The sequence below is a fragment of the Pristiophorus japonicus genome, chromosome 10 (assembly GCF_044704955.1).
Source record: "Pristiophorus japonicus isolate sPriJap1 chromosome 10, sPriJap1.hap1, whole genome shotgun sequence".
NCBI classification, from domain to species: domain Eukaryota; kingdom Metazoa; phylum Chordata; class Chondrichthyes; family Pristiophoridae; genus Pristiophorus; species Pristiophorus japonicus.
The window spans coordinates 189,844,867-189,864,258 of NC_091986.1; the positions used below are offsets into that span (position 1 = coordinate 189,844,867).

General features: G+C 40.2%; 1 protein-coding gene across 1 annotated transcript in view; it reads right to left on the reverse strand.

The window, feature by feature from the left end:
- The window catches only part of c2cd3 (C2 domain containing 3 centriole elongation regulator), a 178,889-nt gene that overhangs the window by 114,768 nt on the left and 44,729 nt on the right, over positions 1 to 19,392 (reverse strand). Inside the window, exons 7-15 of the mRNA XM_070892422.1 lie at positions 18,170 to 18,325; positions 14,574 to 14,721; positions 11,105 to 11,286; positions 9,146 to 9,358; positions 7,692 to 7,807; positions 6,432 to 6,550; positions 4,794 to 4,928; positions 3,705 to 4,211; positions 3,052 to 3,203 (exon numbers count right to left, since the gene is read on the reverse strand). Coding sequence (XP_070748523.1) covers positions 3,052 to 3,203; positions 3,705 to 4,211; positions 4,794 to 4,928; positions 6,432 to 6,550; positions 7,692 to 7,807; positions 9,146 to 9,358; positions 11,105 to 11,286; positions 14,574 to 14,721; positions 18,170 to 18,325 — 1,728 coding nt within the window. The remainder of the gene's footprint in view (positions 1 to 3,051; positions 3,204 to 3,704; positions 4,212 to 4,793; positions 4,929 to 6,431; positions 6,551 to 7,691; positions 7,808 to 9,145; positions 9,359 to 11,104; positions 11,287 to 14,573; positions 14,722 to 18,169; positions 18,326 to 19,392) is intronic.

Genomic DNA, 19,392 nt, shown 5'->3' on the forward strand with positions numbered 1-19,392 from the left:
GGAACTCACTGCATGAGTAATGAAAAGCAAGAACCCACATCCTACCAGTCTATGGTAAATTCTATGTGCTTACCTCAAGAAGGTACACTCTCACAGGAGACTAAACAGTTGCTTCCCAAATTTCTCTCCAGCCTTTTTGGTATGTATTCGAGGCTAATGCTGAAAAGATTTTTTTATCTTTGCACACAACATATTGGCAGACTATGTGAGTTTTGAAGAATTGAGTAACATTGCTATTCTTTAATGGGACAGGGAGAAGAAAATTGGCAGAGGAGAAAAAGTTAAAAAAAATTGACAAGATACTTTTCTCCCAATTGAGAAGTTAGAAAAGAAAACTAAAAATTTTTGCGCGTAACGAAATTAACAAAGTTTGCATATTTGCATAGTGGAAAGAATGTGCCCAAATAAATAATGTGCACACCCCATTGCATGATAAAAGATTTAAATCCCTATATGTTTTGAAAATAGAATACCATGTTCATTATGGTTATGACTATCTTGTAAATTTGGATACAATCTACTTTTTCAAAGAACAAATTTGGACTTGCTCCTACACAAGAAGGAGGAACTGAAGGATATCCTTATTAGGCGGGAAATTGTGTTCGGGAAATTGATGGGATTGAAGGCCGATAAATCCCGGGGGCCTGATAGTCTGCATCCCAGAGTACTTAAGGAAGTGGCCCTAGAAATAGTGGATGCATTGGTGATCATTTTCCAACAGTCTATCGACTCTGGATCAATTCCTATGGACTGGAGGGTAGCTAATGTAACACCACATTTTAAAAAGGGAGGGAGAGAGAAAGCGGGTAATTATAGACCGGTTAGCCTGACATCAGTGGTGGGGAAAACGTTGGAATCAATTATTAAGGATGAAATAGCAGCGCATTTGGAAAGCAGTGACAGGATCGGTCCAAGTCAGCATGGATTTATGAAGGGGAAATCATGCTTGACAAATCTGCTGGAATTTTTTTGAGGATGTAACTAGTAGAGTGGACAAGGGAGAACCAGTGGGTGTGGTTTATTTGGACTTTCAAAAGGCTTTTGACAAGTTCCCGCGCAAGAGATTGATGTGCAAAATCAAAGCACATGGTATTGGGGGTAATATACTGACATGGATAGAGAACTGGTTGGAAGACAGGAAGCAGAGAGTCGGGATAAACGGGTCCTTTTCAGAATGGCAGGCAGTGACTAGTGGAGTGCCGCAGGGCTCAGTGTTGGGACCCCAGCTCTTTACAATATACATTAACGATTTAGATGAAGGAATTGAATGTAATATATCCAAGTTTGCAGATGACACTAAACTGGGTGGCGGTGTGAGCTGTGAGGGGGATGCTAGGAGGCTGCAGTGTGATTTGGACAGGTTAGGTGAGTGGGCAAATGCATGGCAGATGCAGTATAATATGGATAAATGTGAGGTTATCCACTTTGGGGGCAAAAAAGCGAAGACAGAATATTATCTGAATGGCAACAGATTAGGAAAAGGGGAGGTGCAACGAGACCTGGGTGTCATGGTTTATCAGTCATTGAAAGTTGGCATACAGGTACAGCAGGCGGTGAAGAAGGCAAATGGTATGTTGGCCTTCATAGCTAGGGGATTTGAGTATAGGAGCAGGGAGGTCTTACTGCAGTTGTACAGGGCCTTGGTGAGGCCTCACCTGGAATATTGTGTTCAGTTTTGGTCTCCTAATCTGAGGAAGGACGTTCTTGCTATTGAGGGAGTACAGCGAACGTTCTCGCTATTGAGGGAGTACAGCGAACGTTCTCCAGACTGATTCCCGGGATGGCAGGACTGACATATGAGGAGACTGGATCAACTGGGCCTTTATACACTGGAGTTTAGAAAGATGAGAGGGGATCTCATAGAAACATATAAGATTCTGACGGGACGGGACAGGTTAGATGAGGGACAGGTTAGATGCGGGTAGAATGTTCCCGATGGTCTGTGTCCAGAACCAGAGGACACAGTCTTAGGATAAGGGGTAGGCCATTTAGGACTAAGATGAGGAGAAACTTCTTCACTCAGAGAGTTGTTAACCTGTGGAATTCCCTGCCGTAGAGAGTTGTTGATGCCAGTCCATTGGATATATTCAAGAGGGAGTTAGATATGGCCCTTACGGCTAAGGGGATCAAGCGGTATGGAGAGAAAGCAGGAAAGGGATACTGAGGGAATGATCAGCCATGATCTTATTGAATGGTGGTGCAGGCTCGAAGGGCCGAATGGCCTACTCCTGCACCTATTTTCTATGATTCTATGTAAGTAGAAAAGTGGCTGCTATCATCCTTGATTATTTAAATCACTTTGTTCATGACTAAAGTTCTACAGCAAAATTAATCACTTAATCAAAACCTTTGAAGCAATCACTCACCAAAGGAATACAAGTGAGGCGTTTAATCCTGGAGGAATCAGTTATCCAATACTAATGTTGTATGATCTGCCCCAATTGTGCTTTCTATCCTTGAGACAATTTCTTATGCATTCTCAAATCTCACACTGAATCTCCCCTTTTTGAGATTAACTTGTAGCCTTCAGCAAATGTGTTCTGGAAGTCTCGGTACACCTCGACACAGAGTTTTCCGCAGTCCATGTCATCAAAAATTCAAAAAGATTGGTCAGGTCTGAACCCATTTTTGGCTGTTGTTTATTATGTCATCATCACACAGGTAATCCTTAAGTTTACTCCTGATAATTAAATGCACTATTTGAAGTAGTTAAAATAAAACTGCATATAGGAGTTATACAATTTTGAATGGGCTATTATAAAATTATGTTTCTAAGCTAACTGGTCATCTACTGGAATTTATACCCATTCCTTTTTCATCATAGTCCCATTCAAAGTAGATTCTGCAGGCCACTTATGGCCGAACATCTGATGGAACCTGTTTCACTCCAGCTTACCAATAATGACTCAAATGGGGCAGATTATCAGCTGGAAGAGGCAGGGAGGGCAGTTTAGTGCCCGAGAAATGGGTGCTATGTGGCCGAATTTCTAGGCCAATGTATCTAAATAACATTGAACAAATACACTATTTTATCTGGTAAATGTCATTTACCTAAAAGATATGTGAAATTGATGAAGAGGAAGCTTCACAAGGCCAAGTAGCTTCTCCTGTCCGGTGTTAATCACTTTATTCCAGATCTCTATAATCATCATGTTATTCTTCATCCGCTCTAGTAATCTGGGAGTCAATGTGATTGGAGCAACCTGGTAAAAAGAATGAAAAATCTTAGCATACCTAATACTTGAAATTGTTTTGAAAGTAAAATGTAATTCCTCAATAATGAAGTACAGGTTATATCACAGGCTGGATTGTTCAATCAATTTTCAAGGGCTAATTTTTATTTCTTATACTCTTCGCTTTTAAATGGCTATGAGTTGTTGCGGAAGATGCAATTACAATTATTGTAAATTATGGCGACTGTAGTAGCTGAATTGACTTGATGCTAGTTTAAAATAAATATACTACACTAAACACTAGAATAGTTTTTTTTAGGTTAGTTCTGAAATCCCTTTACAGTAATCAGAAGTTGTGCTCACCCACTTTTTTTCTCTTCCCCCATCCACAGCACACATTCTCCTTTTCCATATCGGCCGTGTACATTTTATAGCAATTATAAAACAAGAATCTCTTCTTAACGTCTGATTCAAAATGTCCGCAGATATAGTCCATTATTACTTGTTGAATCTCTAAAAAAAAAATCTTACCAGTGAAAAGTTAAAAATTGGGCGGGTTGTGCTCCAGCTAACCGGGGACCTAGTTGCCTCGTCTGTGCTGAAAAGCTTACATTTTAGGTAGATATTGTACTGTCGTTGGATACTGTCCACTCCCATGACAAAGTCCTTTCCATCAGGTACCATAAGCAGAACATGCAATAAGTAACCCTCTTCTTCCTCGACTGAAGAATTGAACTTCCCTATTAAACTTTGCATCACAGGTACGGAGGAGGGATGGGGATGATCTGTATGGTAAATTCTGGGTATGTCCTTCATATGACACTGTTTCAACTGAGCTTCGCTATTTCTTTTACTTGATGATTCAAGGGCTTGAAAACCAACAGGATGAGGATCTATTGGACACACATCAACATCTTTGTGTTCTGGTGGCAACTTCGGTCCTGGGCTGGATACAGCATAAGAAACCTTCGGAGAAGCAGCTGATCTGGCATTAGCACCGGTAAAATCTTTGTTGTCAGCTGCAAGCTCCACAGACACCTACAGAACAAATAAAGTTATGGCTTTTAATGCAAGGTGAAAAGAGATTAGGCCGTGATCAATTCAATCTAAATCAATAAACCTTTGAGACTCCTGTGTTAATTTTTCCCTTCTTTTGTTCTGCCAATTTTCTCCCCTCCCCTCTTCGGAAATAGATTCTTCACTGGGGTACAATTCCATGGGCATCCGTCATCCTTCAGAACAATCCTTGCCAAAGCGGACATCCTTTATGTGAGCCTAGATGTGAGTGTTGGTAGGCTAATATACCTGAGAGGGCATCACACTCAACTCTATCAACTAATTTAATATTAATTGTTTTAACAGTTAAAAGCAGTTCAACAAACAGCAAAAGCACAAAATAAATTATTTTTGTAGTTAGTTACTAAAATTAAGAAATGCCGAGCCTTGCCGAACATAAACTATATCCTTTATTTCTTTTGGCCTTTTTGAACGCATCTTTTTTCTCTCCACGTCATATACTATTCAACAACCAAGAAAGCATACAGGTGACCTGTACCTCATCCTTCAATGTTCCCTATCAACCACTGCACAATTTGCAATATCTTTATTTCTAATGTTTACCTTTAAAGGACCAATCTGTTGCTGTTTTCCTTTATTGTCGCACACCATTTCCACAGGCAACGCACTGGTTATACTTAACAAATCTGATTGAATGATGCCTCGAAGTGCAAGACAAGCTGTGCCAATCAAAATGGGCTTCAGTGAAGAAAAAAAAATATTAGAATTGCTTCAGCAAATAATATCATAAAAATCTATTTATGTACATTATAAAATATTTTTACTGCAATAACTGTACAATATGTTGTGTGTGCATTTTAAAAATCCATCTTTTTATAATAATTTGCACATCAGAAATCATTTGTTCAGTTTTCAGGGAGAGGAAATCAGAAAAAATCTGGTTCCAGATCTGCGCGTATATGCCTTCTTGTGGCCAGCTTTGAGTAGCATGGCAGAGGCCCGAGTGCAATTCAGACCCATTCTCCTGACATTAGGATGTGGACAGACAATGGTGATCAGGTGAGCAGAGAACAAAAAATAACTAAAGAATGTCTTACACACTGCACTAACTTTTATTCACTGGATAAAAGAAAAAATCTGCTCCAATGTACAGGTTTGATCACAATTTAGGTTGAAATGACTACTTTGATGCCCAAATTATTCATTCTAATTGCAGGTAGAAGAGAGATATGAACTGCCTACAAGGCCTTAATTAGAACTCATTGGAATGGCATGCTCATTCCCATCCTTCTGTTAACAACCACTGCAGCCCAATATGTTTTAATTGTCCTAAGCAGTAGGGCAATTAAATTTAATGGCAAATCTCAGGGCTGGGTGATTTCTCGAAAAGCCTGCGGCTACACTGCTCTTCATGAACACACAAACAGGCATTACAGTTAAGGTTGCCAACTGTGGTTTAGACCTATTCTGGGAGGTTTCATGACATATCCTATTACCTCAAACTGTTTCGCCTCCATTGGGTGATTGTCGAAAGCAAGAGCACCAGCTGATTGGATGAACTTACTATCAAACAAATTGAGGCCACGTCCTGATGTGATAATATCACTGTCAATAAAAATAGGGATGTGAACTGATTGGATAATGAACTGGAACCGCTTTGATAATTTTTTCTTGTTCTCAAGAGGTTTGTTTTTCAAATAAACTTAGAAAGCTAAAGATTTAAAACAAAATGTTTTTGCAGGATTTCAAAAAACAAAACTAAGAAATGATAAAAACCTTGAATGTCAGAGATAATCCCACCTTCACAACATCTCACTGGTCGAGATTTGTCCCTCTCTGTGCCCATTGCTCAGACACTATTCTGCAATCGGATTGGTCATTGAGCAGTGACAGCTGGCAGGGTTTGGAGAATGCAGCTGTTAATCAGAGAGCGGGGAAGGGGAGGCGGAGTCGATCAATGCTTTCCATCGATTTTTCTCCCAGGTTGCTCACAGATGGTGTTCAAGAGATTAATCTTTAATTTTGGGAAAGTCCAGAACAATTTGGAAGGGTTGGCAACCCAAATGATAATACTTGGCAAAGTTCAAAGTAAACCTTTAACCACATCAAGTTATTTTGATTATGGAGTGAATTCCAAATTTAAATAACTGAATACTAGGTTAACAACATTTATTTTAAGGAAAAACATGTAAAAAATATTGACATTATCAAGTACCTTTAAAAAGTAGTTAAAACTCTAACCTTTTTCTGTGTACTCTTCCTGGAGTAAATGTTGAACACAAGATTTGAATTCCACCAACGCTCTATCATTAAACTACCAAAACAGATAGGAAAAACAAAGCGCTGCTGGAACTTCACAACTGTAGAAAATAGAAAAAAATTTATTATAAAAATAAGTATTTATATCATGGGAACACTACCACCTGCAAGTTCTGTTCCAAGTCACACATCATCTGGACTTGGAAATATGTCGCCGTTCCTTCACCGTCGCTGGGTCAAAATTCTGGAACTCCCTCCCCAACAGCAGTGTGGGAGTACCTTCACCTCACGGACTGCAGCGGTTCAAGAAGATGGCTCGCCACTACCTTCTCGAGGGCAATTAGGAACGGCAATAAATGCTGACCTTGCCAACGATGCCCGCATCCCATAAATGAATTTTAAAAAGGATTTATATGCCTTCTATCCAAAAATTCCACTTTAAATTTGTTACCTCCTGCCACTATTACTACTCTTTCACCCAGCTCAGGGCAGTCGAGCAACAGTTTTCATCTTGGCCACTGTCAAGTGCCACTCAATTGACCACCAAGTTTTACATTCTGCGTAATTACCACAAAGTGTTGCCTCCGTCATGAGAATTCCTTTGTTCCACCCAGCAGGAGGTTTGCAAGAGCAATGTGCCAGGACAGCTTTTTATCCTCCCCATATAGCCCAAACAAATTCCAACGCCCTCAGGAAGCACACATTTAAATTTCAGCTGACTGCTCTGAAGGCTCTCTTTAGACGGTTTGAAATCAAAAAGAAAAATGGAAAAAGAAAGCCTTACTTAAAATCATAGAAAAGAGCTGCTATCACCTTATACTGTGACATCTACCATTGACTTACCACAGTTTATTGTAATGCATCTCATATATAGGTTATTGATGTGCTTTTTTTTTTTAAAAAGACCTTTTAAATATTTTTTCCTACACTTGAGGTTTCTCTAAGTGCAAACCATTCTCCAGCCAGCAAGACAGGCAATGTAGCCTCTGCCAATTTTGAGACGGCTACAAAGAAATGTGGAAGTTTAGCTCAGGGATAATCATTCTTCATATTTTCTTGTAGAAAAGGATGTCGGAATGAGTCCCTGGCCTTCAATCATTTATCAGTGCCGTCAGATGACATGGCTGAGATCAGGAAATCACCGGAAGACAAAATCATAAGTACTAAGCAGCCTGTGGTACAATGCTGACCACTCATTTTTTAATTAAATGCTCCAAAAAGATTTTTGTCTAACCCTCCTACCTTCTTTTGTAATTTTGCTGGAAGCTACCCGTGTAATTTCAGATGCCATGGAAATGCCTCTGGCTTCTCCTCTTGAAGAGGTGGCCACAGGAAAATGATACTCAACAAAGTAAGTGCTGAGGACAGAAAAAAAGGAATTGGAATTTAATTCCTGAAAAAACATATTATTCTTCTCCAAATGAAGTCAAGATTAATATTTAAACTTTGCAATTAAAATACATTTAAACTTTAATTTTATGTAACAAAGTCTATACAAATGTTTCCTGACTCCCAAAATTCAAAATAAATTATTATCTGCAGATATATGTTCCTGCAACTGGCTGAGCTGTCAAAAGAGCAATCCCGGCATTCAATGCTAATGTTTGCCTGTATTTAAAAAACAACACTTTACCAGGGAAGACTATGGTCAATTTGTCCTCCCAAAAAGATAAATCTCCAAACAAAAATCACTACACAACATTTTCTCATCCCTCCCCATATGATCATGTCATCCACCTTGAACTGTGGGCAAGTTCATTCAACGGGCATATTTTTTTGTCCAGGGATGCAGTAGACCTCACTGCTTTTACAACCTACCAAAAAATCAATCTCTTGTGGTAGTGTAAGTAGAGCCCCCCACCCATTGTTTCATCCCTAAAGCATACAATGCAAATGAGACTGGTAAAGCAATCCATATGTTAATAAGACAGAAACAAAAAATTAAGGTACGCCGGTTAAGAATCTAATGCACTTATACAAGCAGATGAGTCATGGGGCCAGCCTATTCTAAAATTTAACCTAAACCTGAAATGGTGTGAAAGAAAGATCTTACATTTATATAGCAACTTTCACATTCTCAGGTTGTCACACAAATGCCAAGCAATAACCATCTCCAACAACAGAGAGTCTAACCACCTCCCCATGAAATACAGTGGCATTACCATCAATGAATCCCCTACCATCAACATCCTGGGAGTCACCCATTGACCAGAAAGCTTAACTGGACCAGACATATAAATGCCTTGCTACTAGATCAGATCAGAGGCTGGGGTTTCTGCACCACATGACTCACCTCCTTACTCCCCAAAGCCTCCCCATCACCTACAGGGCAGAAGTCAAGGGTGTGATGGAATCCTCTCCGTTTGCCTGGATGAGTGCAGCAGCAACCACACTCAAGAAGCTCAATATCATCCTGCTATCGCATTCCATTTGATCAGCAGCTCATCCACCACCTTAAACATCCATGCAGCCAAGACAATGCAGCACTCACTCAATAATACTGAAGTGACAGTCTCGATTATGTACTTGAGAAAGGAATTATACTACACGTTCCGACTCAGAGACAAAAGCTCTAGCAAATGAGGCAGTCTGACTTTGCAAGGATAATAACAATACTCTACTGAGCCATAAATATATTTTTTTCATTTTAGAAGCAAACATAAGAATCGCACATGCTGTGACATTTCAGAAATTACCATTTTCTTCCTGGAACAGGTCGAGGTGGCTTTCCTCGACTGCCTTTTTGTTTTGGTGTTGTTTGAGTGCTGTCTGGAGGAAGTTTTAGCGTTTCAATGATAACACGGGCCAGGTAAATGCGACCCAGCAATGTTAGCTTATCTACACTCAACTCAATCGCTTGCATCCCCTGGTCTTCATGTAGTAGAGGACCTTCTTGCACAGGATAGGGACTGTAGGTAAGAATACATAGTTAAAAACTATTAAAACACATGCAAATCATAAAAGATAAGTAATTGCAAAGTCTCTATAAAAGGGCAGATTATCCTAATATAAAAATGCATGATGTCACACGGAGCTATATTGACCTTGTGTGTGAGTTTACTAGTTTTAACTGAGGTAGCTGTGAGCATATTACAAATCTGCAGGAGGGAAGGGAACGCCAGGATTCCCACTACCAACTGTCACAAAGCAAAACACTGGCTTGTACAGGAAGATTGACCTGTTGGTGCAGTACTAAGGGGTTACACAGTAACAGCTTCAGGCAAGGGGGTACTGAAGTTGCATGTTCAGCCATGAACTCATTGAATGGCGGTGCAGGCTAGAAGGGCTGAATGGCCTACTCCTGCACCTATTTTCTATGTTTCTATGTTTCTAAGACCTTCAGTCAATCTAGCCCACCTATACTCAGTATTATCGATGAATTTCCAATTTATGTCAGCACAATTCACCACCTTTTGAAGGGATGGGGAAGGAGAAAAATAGGGGAGAGCACTATTTATTTTTTAAATGACTTGTATTTACATCGTAACTTATCTTGCTCAAAAATGTCATATAAAGAGATTACTCTGAAGAGCAGTGATGAATAGGCAAATACAGAAAGTATAAATACAAATACGGAAGTTAAAAATTCAGTTTTACATGTGCATATTATCTCTAATGATTCTCATTACAATTCAACATTTCTGTAGTAATGGATGTAAAATTAGAAATGGTGAAAAACTGAAGTACTATTCAGCTTCTCAGATATTACATAATCATGGCATGACATTACGGAAGTAGTGCAATATAAATACAACTCTACTATAAGACAGACCAATATTGATACATCAGAAGATAGCGCAGGGAGAATATTTCAGTTAAAAAATGCTCTCCATCTGTATTTTCTCGAAAGCATTCAGGGTATTTTGACATACCCTCAATTTGGGTTTTAGCTCACACCTAGTGCTGCTCGAATGAAGGGCTACTGATTGTTGTCTGCCAGCTTGTATTCATCTTGGAGCAGTTCTACTTGCTCACACGGAAGTCAATGTTTTAGACCAACCCTAGTCACCTAGCATTAGTTACTTTCATCTTTGGTGCATCTAGCTCGGAATACAAGATAGTTGAAAGGAACTACTTTTCTGCATGAGAATGGAGTTACCCTTCCGGACCCCATTACATAAATAGAATCATGAAAATTTACAGCACTAGAGGCCACCATTTGGCACATCATGTCTGTGCTGATTCTAGCTTTTTAACTAAGTACGCCTACTCTCATTCCATTTCCTTGACCTTTCCACATATCCTTTTATATTCTGCCTTTTCAAATATTTATCCAGTTCCTTTTCAACAGGGAACATAGATAAGAGAGTGAATTTTAAATCACAAAATAATATTAATGATAAGGAATGGTTAAAGATAAGTTGCAAATCACAAAAGAAAGGAACCTGCATAGCGCTGCTGTGTGGCAGGTAGTCAGGCAGCTTTACATTCAATGAAAAGGTCATCATCAAGGAAGGCATGCTATTTTTTTTAAAACATTGTGCTGACAGGGCCATCTAAACAAAAGCAAAATGCAATTCAAACATCGATCCAAGCAGATTCTGGCAAATAGACCTTTGAAAAGATTTATACAAAACCACATTTTTAAGCTAACCGGTTTCTACTCACTAAATACATATATAACCATTAAATATGTTGCTAAAATAGTACATTACCTGGCATTCTTTCCTGCCCCATTTTGATTCAAATCAGTAAAACTGTGATCGGATGCATGATGGGACAGTTTGTGCTGGTTACGGGCATCAGCTTTGCAAAGGGACTGCGTCCTCAGTTTTTTCTTTGAGGTATCCAACTCCTCATCTTCACTCGTAAAATCACTTGCACTACTTTCAGATTTCTATACACAGAGATAAGGAATCAAATTAATATGCATGATGGACTGATTCATGATGGAAGACTACACTATACTGTCTTGCATTTCACTGGACACCAAAAGCCAGCTATTTTCGGTGTGAAAAATTTCCATAAAATTAATTAACAGCCATTTTGCATTTTTGTTTAGAAATGGAAAAGTAAAGAATACTGGAACATTACCAAGATTATATTTCAATATTACATTAATTTTACTCAGTATCATTTCAGATAAATCAGATAATAGGAATGGTCAGTTTAAGAGTTTGGGCTGATCTCAGTGATGCAGTACATTAGTGCTTGACATACTGTGCTGTAGTTGGCTGCATGCGAGTTCAGAATGCCTCAAATTTCTTTGAAATATGAATAAAATGCACGTTGTTAGTCACGTCAAAAAACATCTCGGTTGGACAACTAGGCTTCCAATAGTCTTGATGACTGCACTCTTTCCATTTCACAATAAAAATAATACAAATGAAATGTCATGCATATCAGCATCTAACAGCACCATGTAAATACCCTGACTAAGTTTGTTGTTACAGACCAAATCCACTCTAGATAGACAGAAACATCCTAATCGTGGATAATCAAAGGACTATAGGGAGGGAGGAACTTAATACAATCACTATCACTAATGAAGTAGTACTCGGTAAAATAATGGGACTAAAGGCGGACAAACCCCTGGACCTGATGGCTTACATCCTAGGGTCTTAAAAGAAGTGGCTGCAGAGATAGTGGATGCATTGGTTGTAATCTACCAAAGTTCCCTGGATTCTGGGGCGGTCCCAGCGTCTTGGAAAACCGCAAATGTAACACTCCTATTTAAAAAAGGACGCAGACAAAAAGCAGGAAACTATAGACCAGTTAGCCTAACATCTGTCATTGGGAAAATGCTGGAGTCCATTATTAAGGAAGCAGTAGCGGGACATTTGGAAAAGCATAATTCAATCAAGCAGAGTCAGCATGGTTTTATGAAAGGGAAATCATGTTTGACAAATTTGCTGGAGTTCTTTGAGGATGTAACGAGCAGGGTGGATAAGGGAGAACCAGTGGAAGTGGTGTATTTGGATTTCCAGAAGACATTCGATAAGGTGCTACATAAAAGGCTACTGCACAAGATAAAAGTTCACGGGGTTAGGGGTAATATATTAGCATGGATAGAGGATTGGCTAACTAACAGAAAACAGAAAGTCGGGATAAATAGGTCATTTTCCGGTTAGAAAACAGTGACTAATGGGGTGCCTCAGGGATCGGTGCTGGGTTCTCAACTAATTACAATCTATATTAATTATTTGGATGAAGGGACAGAGTGTAAGGTAGCCAATTTTGCTGATGATGCAAAGATGGTTGGGAAAGCAAATTGTGAGGAGGACACAAAAAATCTGCAAAGCGATATTGACAGGTTAAGAGAGTGGGCAAAAATATGGCAGATCGAGTATAATGTGAGAAAATGTGAGGTTATCCACTTTGGCAGAAATAAATAGAAAAGCAAATTATAATTTAAATGGAGAAAAATTGCCTGGGGGTCCTTGTGCATGAAACACAAAACGTTAGTATGCAGGTACAGCAAGTAATCAGGAAGGCAAATGGAATGTTGGCCTTTATTGCAAGGGGGATAGAGTATAAAAGCAGAGAAGTCCTGCTATAACTGTACAGGATATTGATGAGGCCACACCTAGAGTACTGCGTACAATTTTGGTCTCCGTATTTAAGGAAGGATTATCTTGCATTGGAGGCTGTTCAGAGAAGGTTCACTAGGCTGATTCCGGAGATGAGGGGTTTGACTTATAAAGATAGGTTGAGTAGGTTGGGCCTATACACATTGGAGTTCAGAAGAATGAGAGGTGATCTTATCGAAACATATAAGATAATGAGGAGGTTCAACAAGATGGATGCAGAGAGAATATTTCCAATCATAGGGGAAACTAAAACTAGGGGACATAGTCTCAGAATAAGGGACCGCCCATTTAAAACAGCAATGAGGAGGAAGTTCTTCTCTCGGAGGGTTGCAAATCTATGGAATTCTCTGCCCCAGAGAGCCGTGGAAGCTGGGTCATTGATTCTATTTAAGGCAGAGATAGACAGATTTTTGAGCGATAAGGGAAGAAAGGGTTCTGGGGAGCAGGCAGGGAAGTGGAGCTGAGTCCATGATCAGAACAGCCATGATCTTATTAAATGGCGGAGCAGGCTCGAGCGGTCAGGTGGCCGACTCCTGCTTCTATTTCTTATGTTAATATTGCTATCATCTAGTCTCCGAGACCAGTGGAAAGCTTTTGCCCTTCAATTGGCTGTGTGCGTGGAGATGCATCAAACACCTCCCTGAAGAGTACGAACAGTTGTTAACTATTTACCTTTCCTGATTTAAAAAATGTATTTGCAAACTTCAGATAATTGAAAAATTGTAACATAGCTTGGTGCTACATGTTATTTCAGTTAGTTAAAGAAGTCTCATTCCTGTAAAATTTACAACTTTGTTGTTTTTCAGTTTGTTTTTGTCTGTGTTAAAAACACTCAATTCCACTAACCTTGGAGAAACCAGTTAAGAAGAGTTCAGCGAGTGATGATCACTGACAGAAGTCACAAACCCTCAACAGTAAGCATTCCTCTCTGCCAGCAACCTTTGTTCACAGTAACTCTTCCATTCCAGTATTCAAGAGTTCCATACAATATCACTCTCCCAGCTTCTGGGCTTCCACTTGGTCAGCTTCCCACCTTCCAGGAGCATCAACCTTTAACCACTGGTACATGTGCTCTACCCATCTCAATGTTGTTGCTCTAATGCTCTGTCGCCGCAAAGGCCATTCCTATTCTTTGTTTAAATGTTGGTCCCTTTGTCCTCCCAACTGGTACCCAATGTTCCATACCAGCATGTTCGAAAAGCAGGAAGCCTTTGCTTTTGCATCTTTATCAGGATCCAGCTCTCAGTACCATAAAGATGTGTCCCTGTACATTAACTTTATACATCACACAAAACAACTCCTACTCTAGTGCACCTTCTAGGAGTCTGTTCTACGATGGAATTAGTAGAAAATAGACAGCAGTTGCCTGAATGCCCTTAGTCAGAGGAAATACTGTGCTGCATGGACAACAGCATAAAGATGAGAACAAATCATGTTAAATATCCCAAAGTATTTTGCAATGCAGTATAAAACTCAGCTTTATGATACATAACAAAATTATCCATGGTTTATTATTAGCCATGGATAAATCATAACATGCTAGCAGTTGTTAGCCTGCAGCAATTCCTGGGACCTCCACACCCATATAACTCACAGGATTCTTGTAGAAGAGGTTTTCCAGCAGGCTCTGGTCATAATGTGGATCGTTCAGTTCACTTTCATCAAAAACACTATTTCCTGCCGACAGAGAGTCTGGAGGGGAGCCCATACCATCCCAGTAATGAAGAGGGATAGAGTCAGTACTGTAGACAAAGAAATATAGCGCAGAAGATTGTAATAGTAGTATCAATACAGTACAATATAGTACGCTGCATATTAACAATATACAACAACTTGCATTCTTATAGCAACTTCATTGTAGAAAAACATCTCAACAAACAAGTGTAAGAGAAGAAATGGATGCGAAGCCAAAAGCTTGGTCAAAGAGTTTTAAGCAGGGTCTCAAAGAAGAATCTCGGAAAGACTGGGCATGGGGGCAAGGGAGGAAATTAGGGATTAATAGTGCTACTGTACATCATTGACATATCTACACAACTAGCGAATTATTTTAAACCAACAATTTTCTTTTATTTAAAAAATGGTTCATGTTTGTATGTGCTTCCCAAGGATTCATAAACCCACCAAGCTCAAGTGCATTTGTAATAAAAAGTCTGACAACTTTGCTGTCTCAGTGAGTAAATCATCCTCCTGGTACTAAGCCATTCAAAGAAGGGCGCTACAACTGCCCTTCAATGCATGTGAATTGAATCTTGGTAGTCTCAATGGGCCCAAGTTTCCACATGATTTGCGCCTGATTTTTAGGAGCAACTGGTGGAGAACAGACTATCTTAGAAATCGCAATTCTCCACATTTTTTTTCCTGCAGTTCTAGTCAGGTAGAACAGTTCTACTTTGGAACAGAATTTTTTCTTCAAAAGGGGACGTGTCCGGCCACTGACGCCTGATTTGAAAGTTTCCACAGTGAAAACGTACTCCAAACTAAGTTAGAATGGAGCCAGTGAAGATTTTTGTAGAACTGAAAAAACCTGTTCTACACATTAAAAAATCAGGCGCAGGTTACAAATTAGGCGTCCAGAACGAGGTGGGGGGGAGGGGGGGGGGGAAGGGAAGTCATTAAATTCTACAATAAATCCTTATTTATACTTCTACAAATATTATACAAATAAATCCAACCTGAATAAACATTTATAAGCAAAGAAAAGATTAAATAAACCATCTTCCTACCTGTGTGAAAGTGCTTCAGGCACAGAGAATGCTACAGTCAGCCTGAGGCGCCCGTTCTTCCCGTGGGAGGGGGGGGGGGGGGGAGAGAAGAGGAAGCGCCCGTTCTTTCCCGCGGGGGAGGGAGGAGGCGCCCGTTCTTCCCGCGGGGGGGGGGGGGGTTGTGAGGCTGAAGGATATTACAGAGATAGGGAGGGGCAAGGCCATGGAGGGATTTATAAATAAGGATGAGAATTTTTAAATCGCGGGGTTTCTTAACCGGGAGCCAATGTAGATCAGCGCACACAGGGGTGATGGGTGAACGGGATTTGGTGCGAGTTAGGACACGGGCAGCCAAGTTTTGAACAACCTCAAGTTTACATAGGGCAGAATGTGGGAGGCCAGCCAGGAGTGTGTTGCAGTAGTCAAGTCTAGAGGTAACAAAGGCATGGATGAGGATTTCAGCAGCAGATGAGCTGAGGCAGGCACGGAGACGGGCGATGTTACAGAGGTGGAAATCGATGGTTTTAGTTATGCTGCGGATATGTGGTCGGAATCTCATTTCAGTGTCATATATGACACCAAGGTTGTGAACAGTCTGGTTCAGCCTCAAACACATGTTAGGGAGAGGGATGGAGTTGATGGCTTAGGGAACAGAGTTTGTGGCAGGGACCAAAGACAATGGCTTTGGTCGTCCCAATATTTAATTGGAGAAAATTTCTGCTCATCCAGTACTGGATATCGGATACGCAGTGTGACAATTTAGAGACCGTGGAGAAATGAAGAAATGGTGGTGAGGTAGAGCTGGGTGTCGTCACTGTACATGTGGAAACTGATGCCGTGTTTTCAGATGATGTCGCCAAGGGACAGCATATAGATGAGAAACAGGAGGGGACCGAGGATAGATCTTTGGGGGACACCAGAGGTAACGATGTGGGAGTGAGAAAAGAAGCCACTCTATAGTTATTGCACCTCTCAGTAATTTCTTTGCAAATCTTCTCCTCTATCTCCTGCCTACTATTTGGTGGCCTATAAAATACACCAAGCAACATAATAGCTCCTTTATTGTTTCTTGCCTCCAACCAAATAGATTCAGTCTTTGGTCCCTCAAGGACGTTCTCTCTAACACTAATATTTTCCTTTATCAAAACTGCTACCCTCCCTACTTTGTTTCCTTCCCTATCTTTCCTGTATACCGTGTACCCAGGAATATTAAGCATCCAATTCTCCCCTTTTTTGACCCAGATCTCAGTTATCACCATTACGTCATATTCCCAGGTGGCTATTCACACCTGCAGCTCACCAACCTTATTAACCACACTTTGTGCATTTACAGATATGGACTCCAAACCTAACTTAGATCTTTTTGTATTTTCCATGGTTCCACCTAATTCTAGAACATAAGAAAATAGGAACAGGAGTAGGCCATACGGCTCCTCGAGCCTGCTCCATCATTCAATAAGATCATGGCTGATCTGATCATGGACTCAGCTCCACTTCCCTGCCCGCTCCACATAACCCCTTATCCCCTTATCGTTTAAGAAACTGCCTATTTCTGTCTTAAATTTATTTAATGTCCCAGCTTCCATAGCTCTCTGAGGCAGCAAATTCCACAGATTTACAACCCTGAGAGAAGATATTTCTCCTCATCTCAGTTTTAAATGGGGGGCCACTTATTCTAAGATCATGCCCTCTAGTTCTAGTCTCCCCCATCAGTGGAAACATCCTCGCTGCAACCACCTTGTCAAGCCCCCTCATAATCTTCTATGTTTCGATAAGATCACTTCTCATTCTTCTGAATTCCAATGAGTAGAGGCCCAACCTACTCAACCTTTCCTCATAAGTCAACCCCCTCATCCCCGGAAACAACCTAGTGAACCTTCTCTGAACTACCTCCAAAGCAAGTATATCCTTTCGTAAATATGGAAACTGCACGCTGCAATTCTGTATTATTACTAACTCTAACTGTCTCTCCCAGTTGCATCTTGTTTCTACTTTTTAATACTACATCTTGGTGCCCCAACCCCTCACAGCACTAGTTAACCTTCTAATTCTGATCAAACACCAAATCCCAAATAAGTGTCTGAATTTCATTTCCATTTGAGCTTAGAACTGATCAGTGCTACCTGATGGACTGAACGGTGCCAGTAAGCAGGACTTCGCCCGCTCCACCCTTCCCTCTGCACTACACATACCAGCCTGGTCCCTCACTATACCTTCATCATGTGGATCATCTATTTGCCAATTTCCAATCTGCCCGAGGGTTCTGGGCGATCTCTGCGATGATGAAACACAACTCATCGCCGCCAATGGGGAACTGAAAAGTCATCTTGAACTGGAGATCAACCTGTCTCCTTGTGCCCCCCGATACTCTCAACGGGCTCCACAGTTTGGGAACCTCAGACATAGATACCACGCTTGAGGATCATGGAAACCAATGTAAAGTTCAAATACAAAATTAGTTAAAATGAGAAGCGCTTCCTGCATTTACCTCCCTAGGAGCAACTTGATGGCTGTAGCCTCTGTATTAGGACGAAATTCTTTTAATGGTTGCTCAGGAGAAGGCAGTAAAGAATCTTTGGTTGCATAAATAGCTTCAGATTCCAACAAATTATGAAGCAGTTTTCCAGAAGGAGATTGGGGTGTTCTGACAAGAAAAAAATAGATTGATTAAACTATTGTTTATTGTACATGAAAGACATTTACAAATGTTAAATTATATAATTCCATAAGTTTAAAAACATCCAGTAGAGTGAATAGAGGTTAGAAACTAAATAGACGAATATGTCCAGCAGTGTGATATGATATTCATCTCCACAGTGCACCTGATCAGATAATCCATCAATGGAACTTTTTAGCACATCAAATTGCTGTCCTGGGCATAACTCCTTTAAATAATTGTGTAATTTCATATTGGAATTAAAATTTTGCAGCCTGTTAAAATAAGTTGAAATTGTTTTCTGAAATCACTAATGTCCTAACATGGAAATATTACTTTATAAATTATGTGGGGTTTTTTAAATTAAAAACCCCTGAATGCAAAAATTTGATAATTAACAGGTAATAAAGGATACACAGGAGTCATTAGTGGGTAGTAATCTCATCGAGGGTTTCAAGTGACATCGTAAATTGCAAGAGTAAAGTTGAGTGGTGTATAACAGTCATCTGAACCCCAAGATAATGTTGCTGCTGAGTAAATCACTCCAAGTAAGCACGTGAGGTTTTTATATAAGAACATAAGAATTAGGAACAGGAGTAGGCCATCTAGCCCGTCGAGCCTGCTCCGCCATTCAACAAGATCATGGCTGATCTGGCCGTGGACTCAGCTCCACTTACCCGCCCGCTCCCCATAACCCTTAATTCCCTTATTGGTTAAAAATCTATCTATCTGTGATTCGAATACATTCAATGAGCTATAGTGGTCTTGATGGAGTAGTTTTACTTTATTTCCAAATGGCTCTTTTTTAATCTGTGGTGGGTGTCATGGCAGATATTGACGTCCAAGATACTTCCACACAGTTGATGCACAAGGACACTGATACTCAAGGATTATGATGTAACCACACGTTTATGGAGTGATCACCTGCAATGGATCTTGGAAAATAAGTCAGTGACACATTATGGGGGAGAAATCGGCCAGCCTTGTAAATCGTGTAAATCCCATACACTGTTGGACCAAAGCAAATGATTCATAATGCATTGGAATAAATGCTG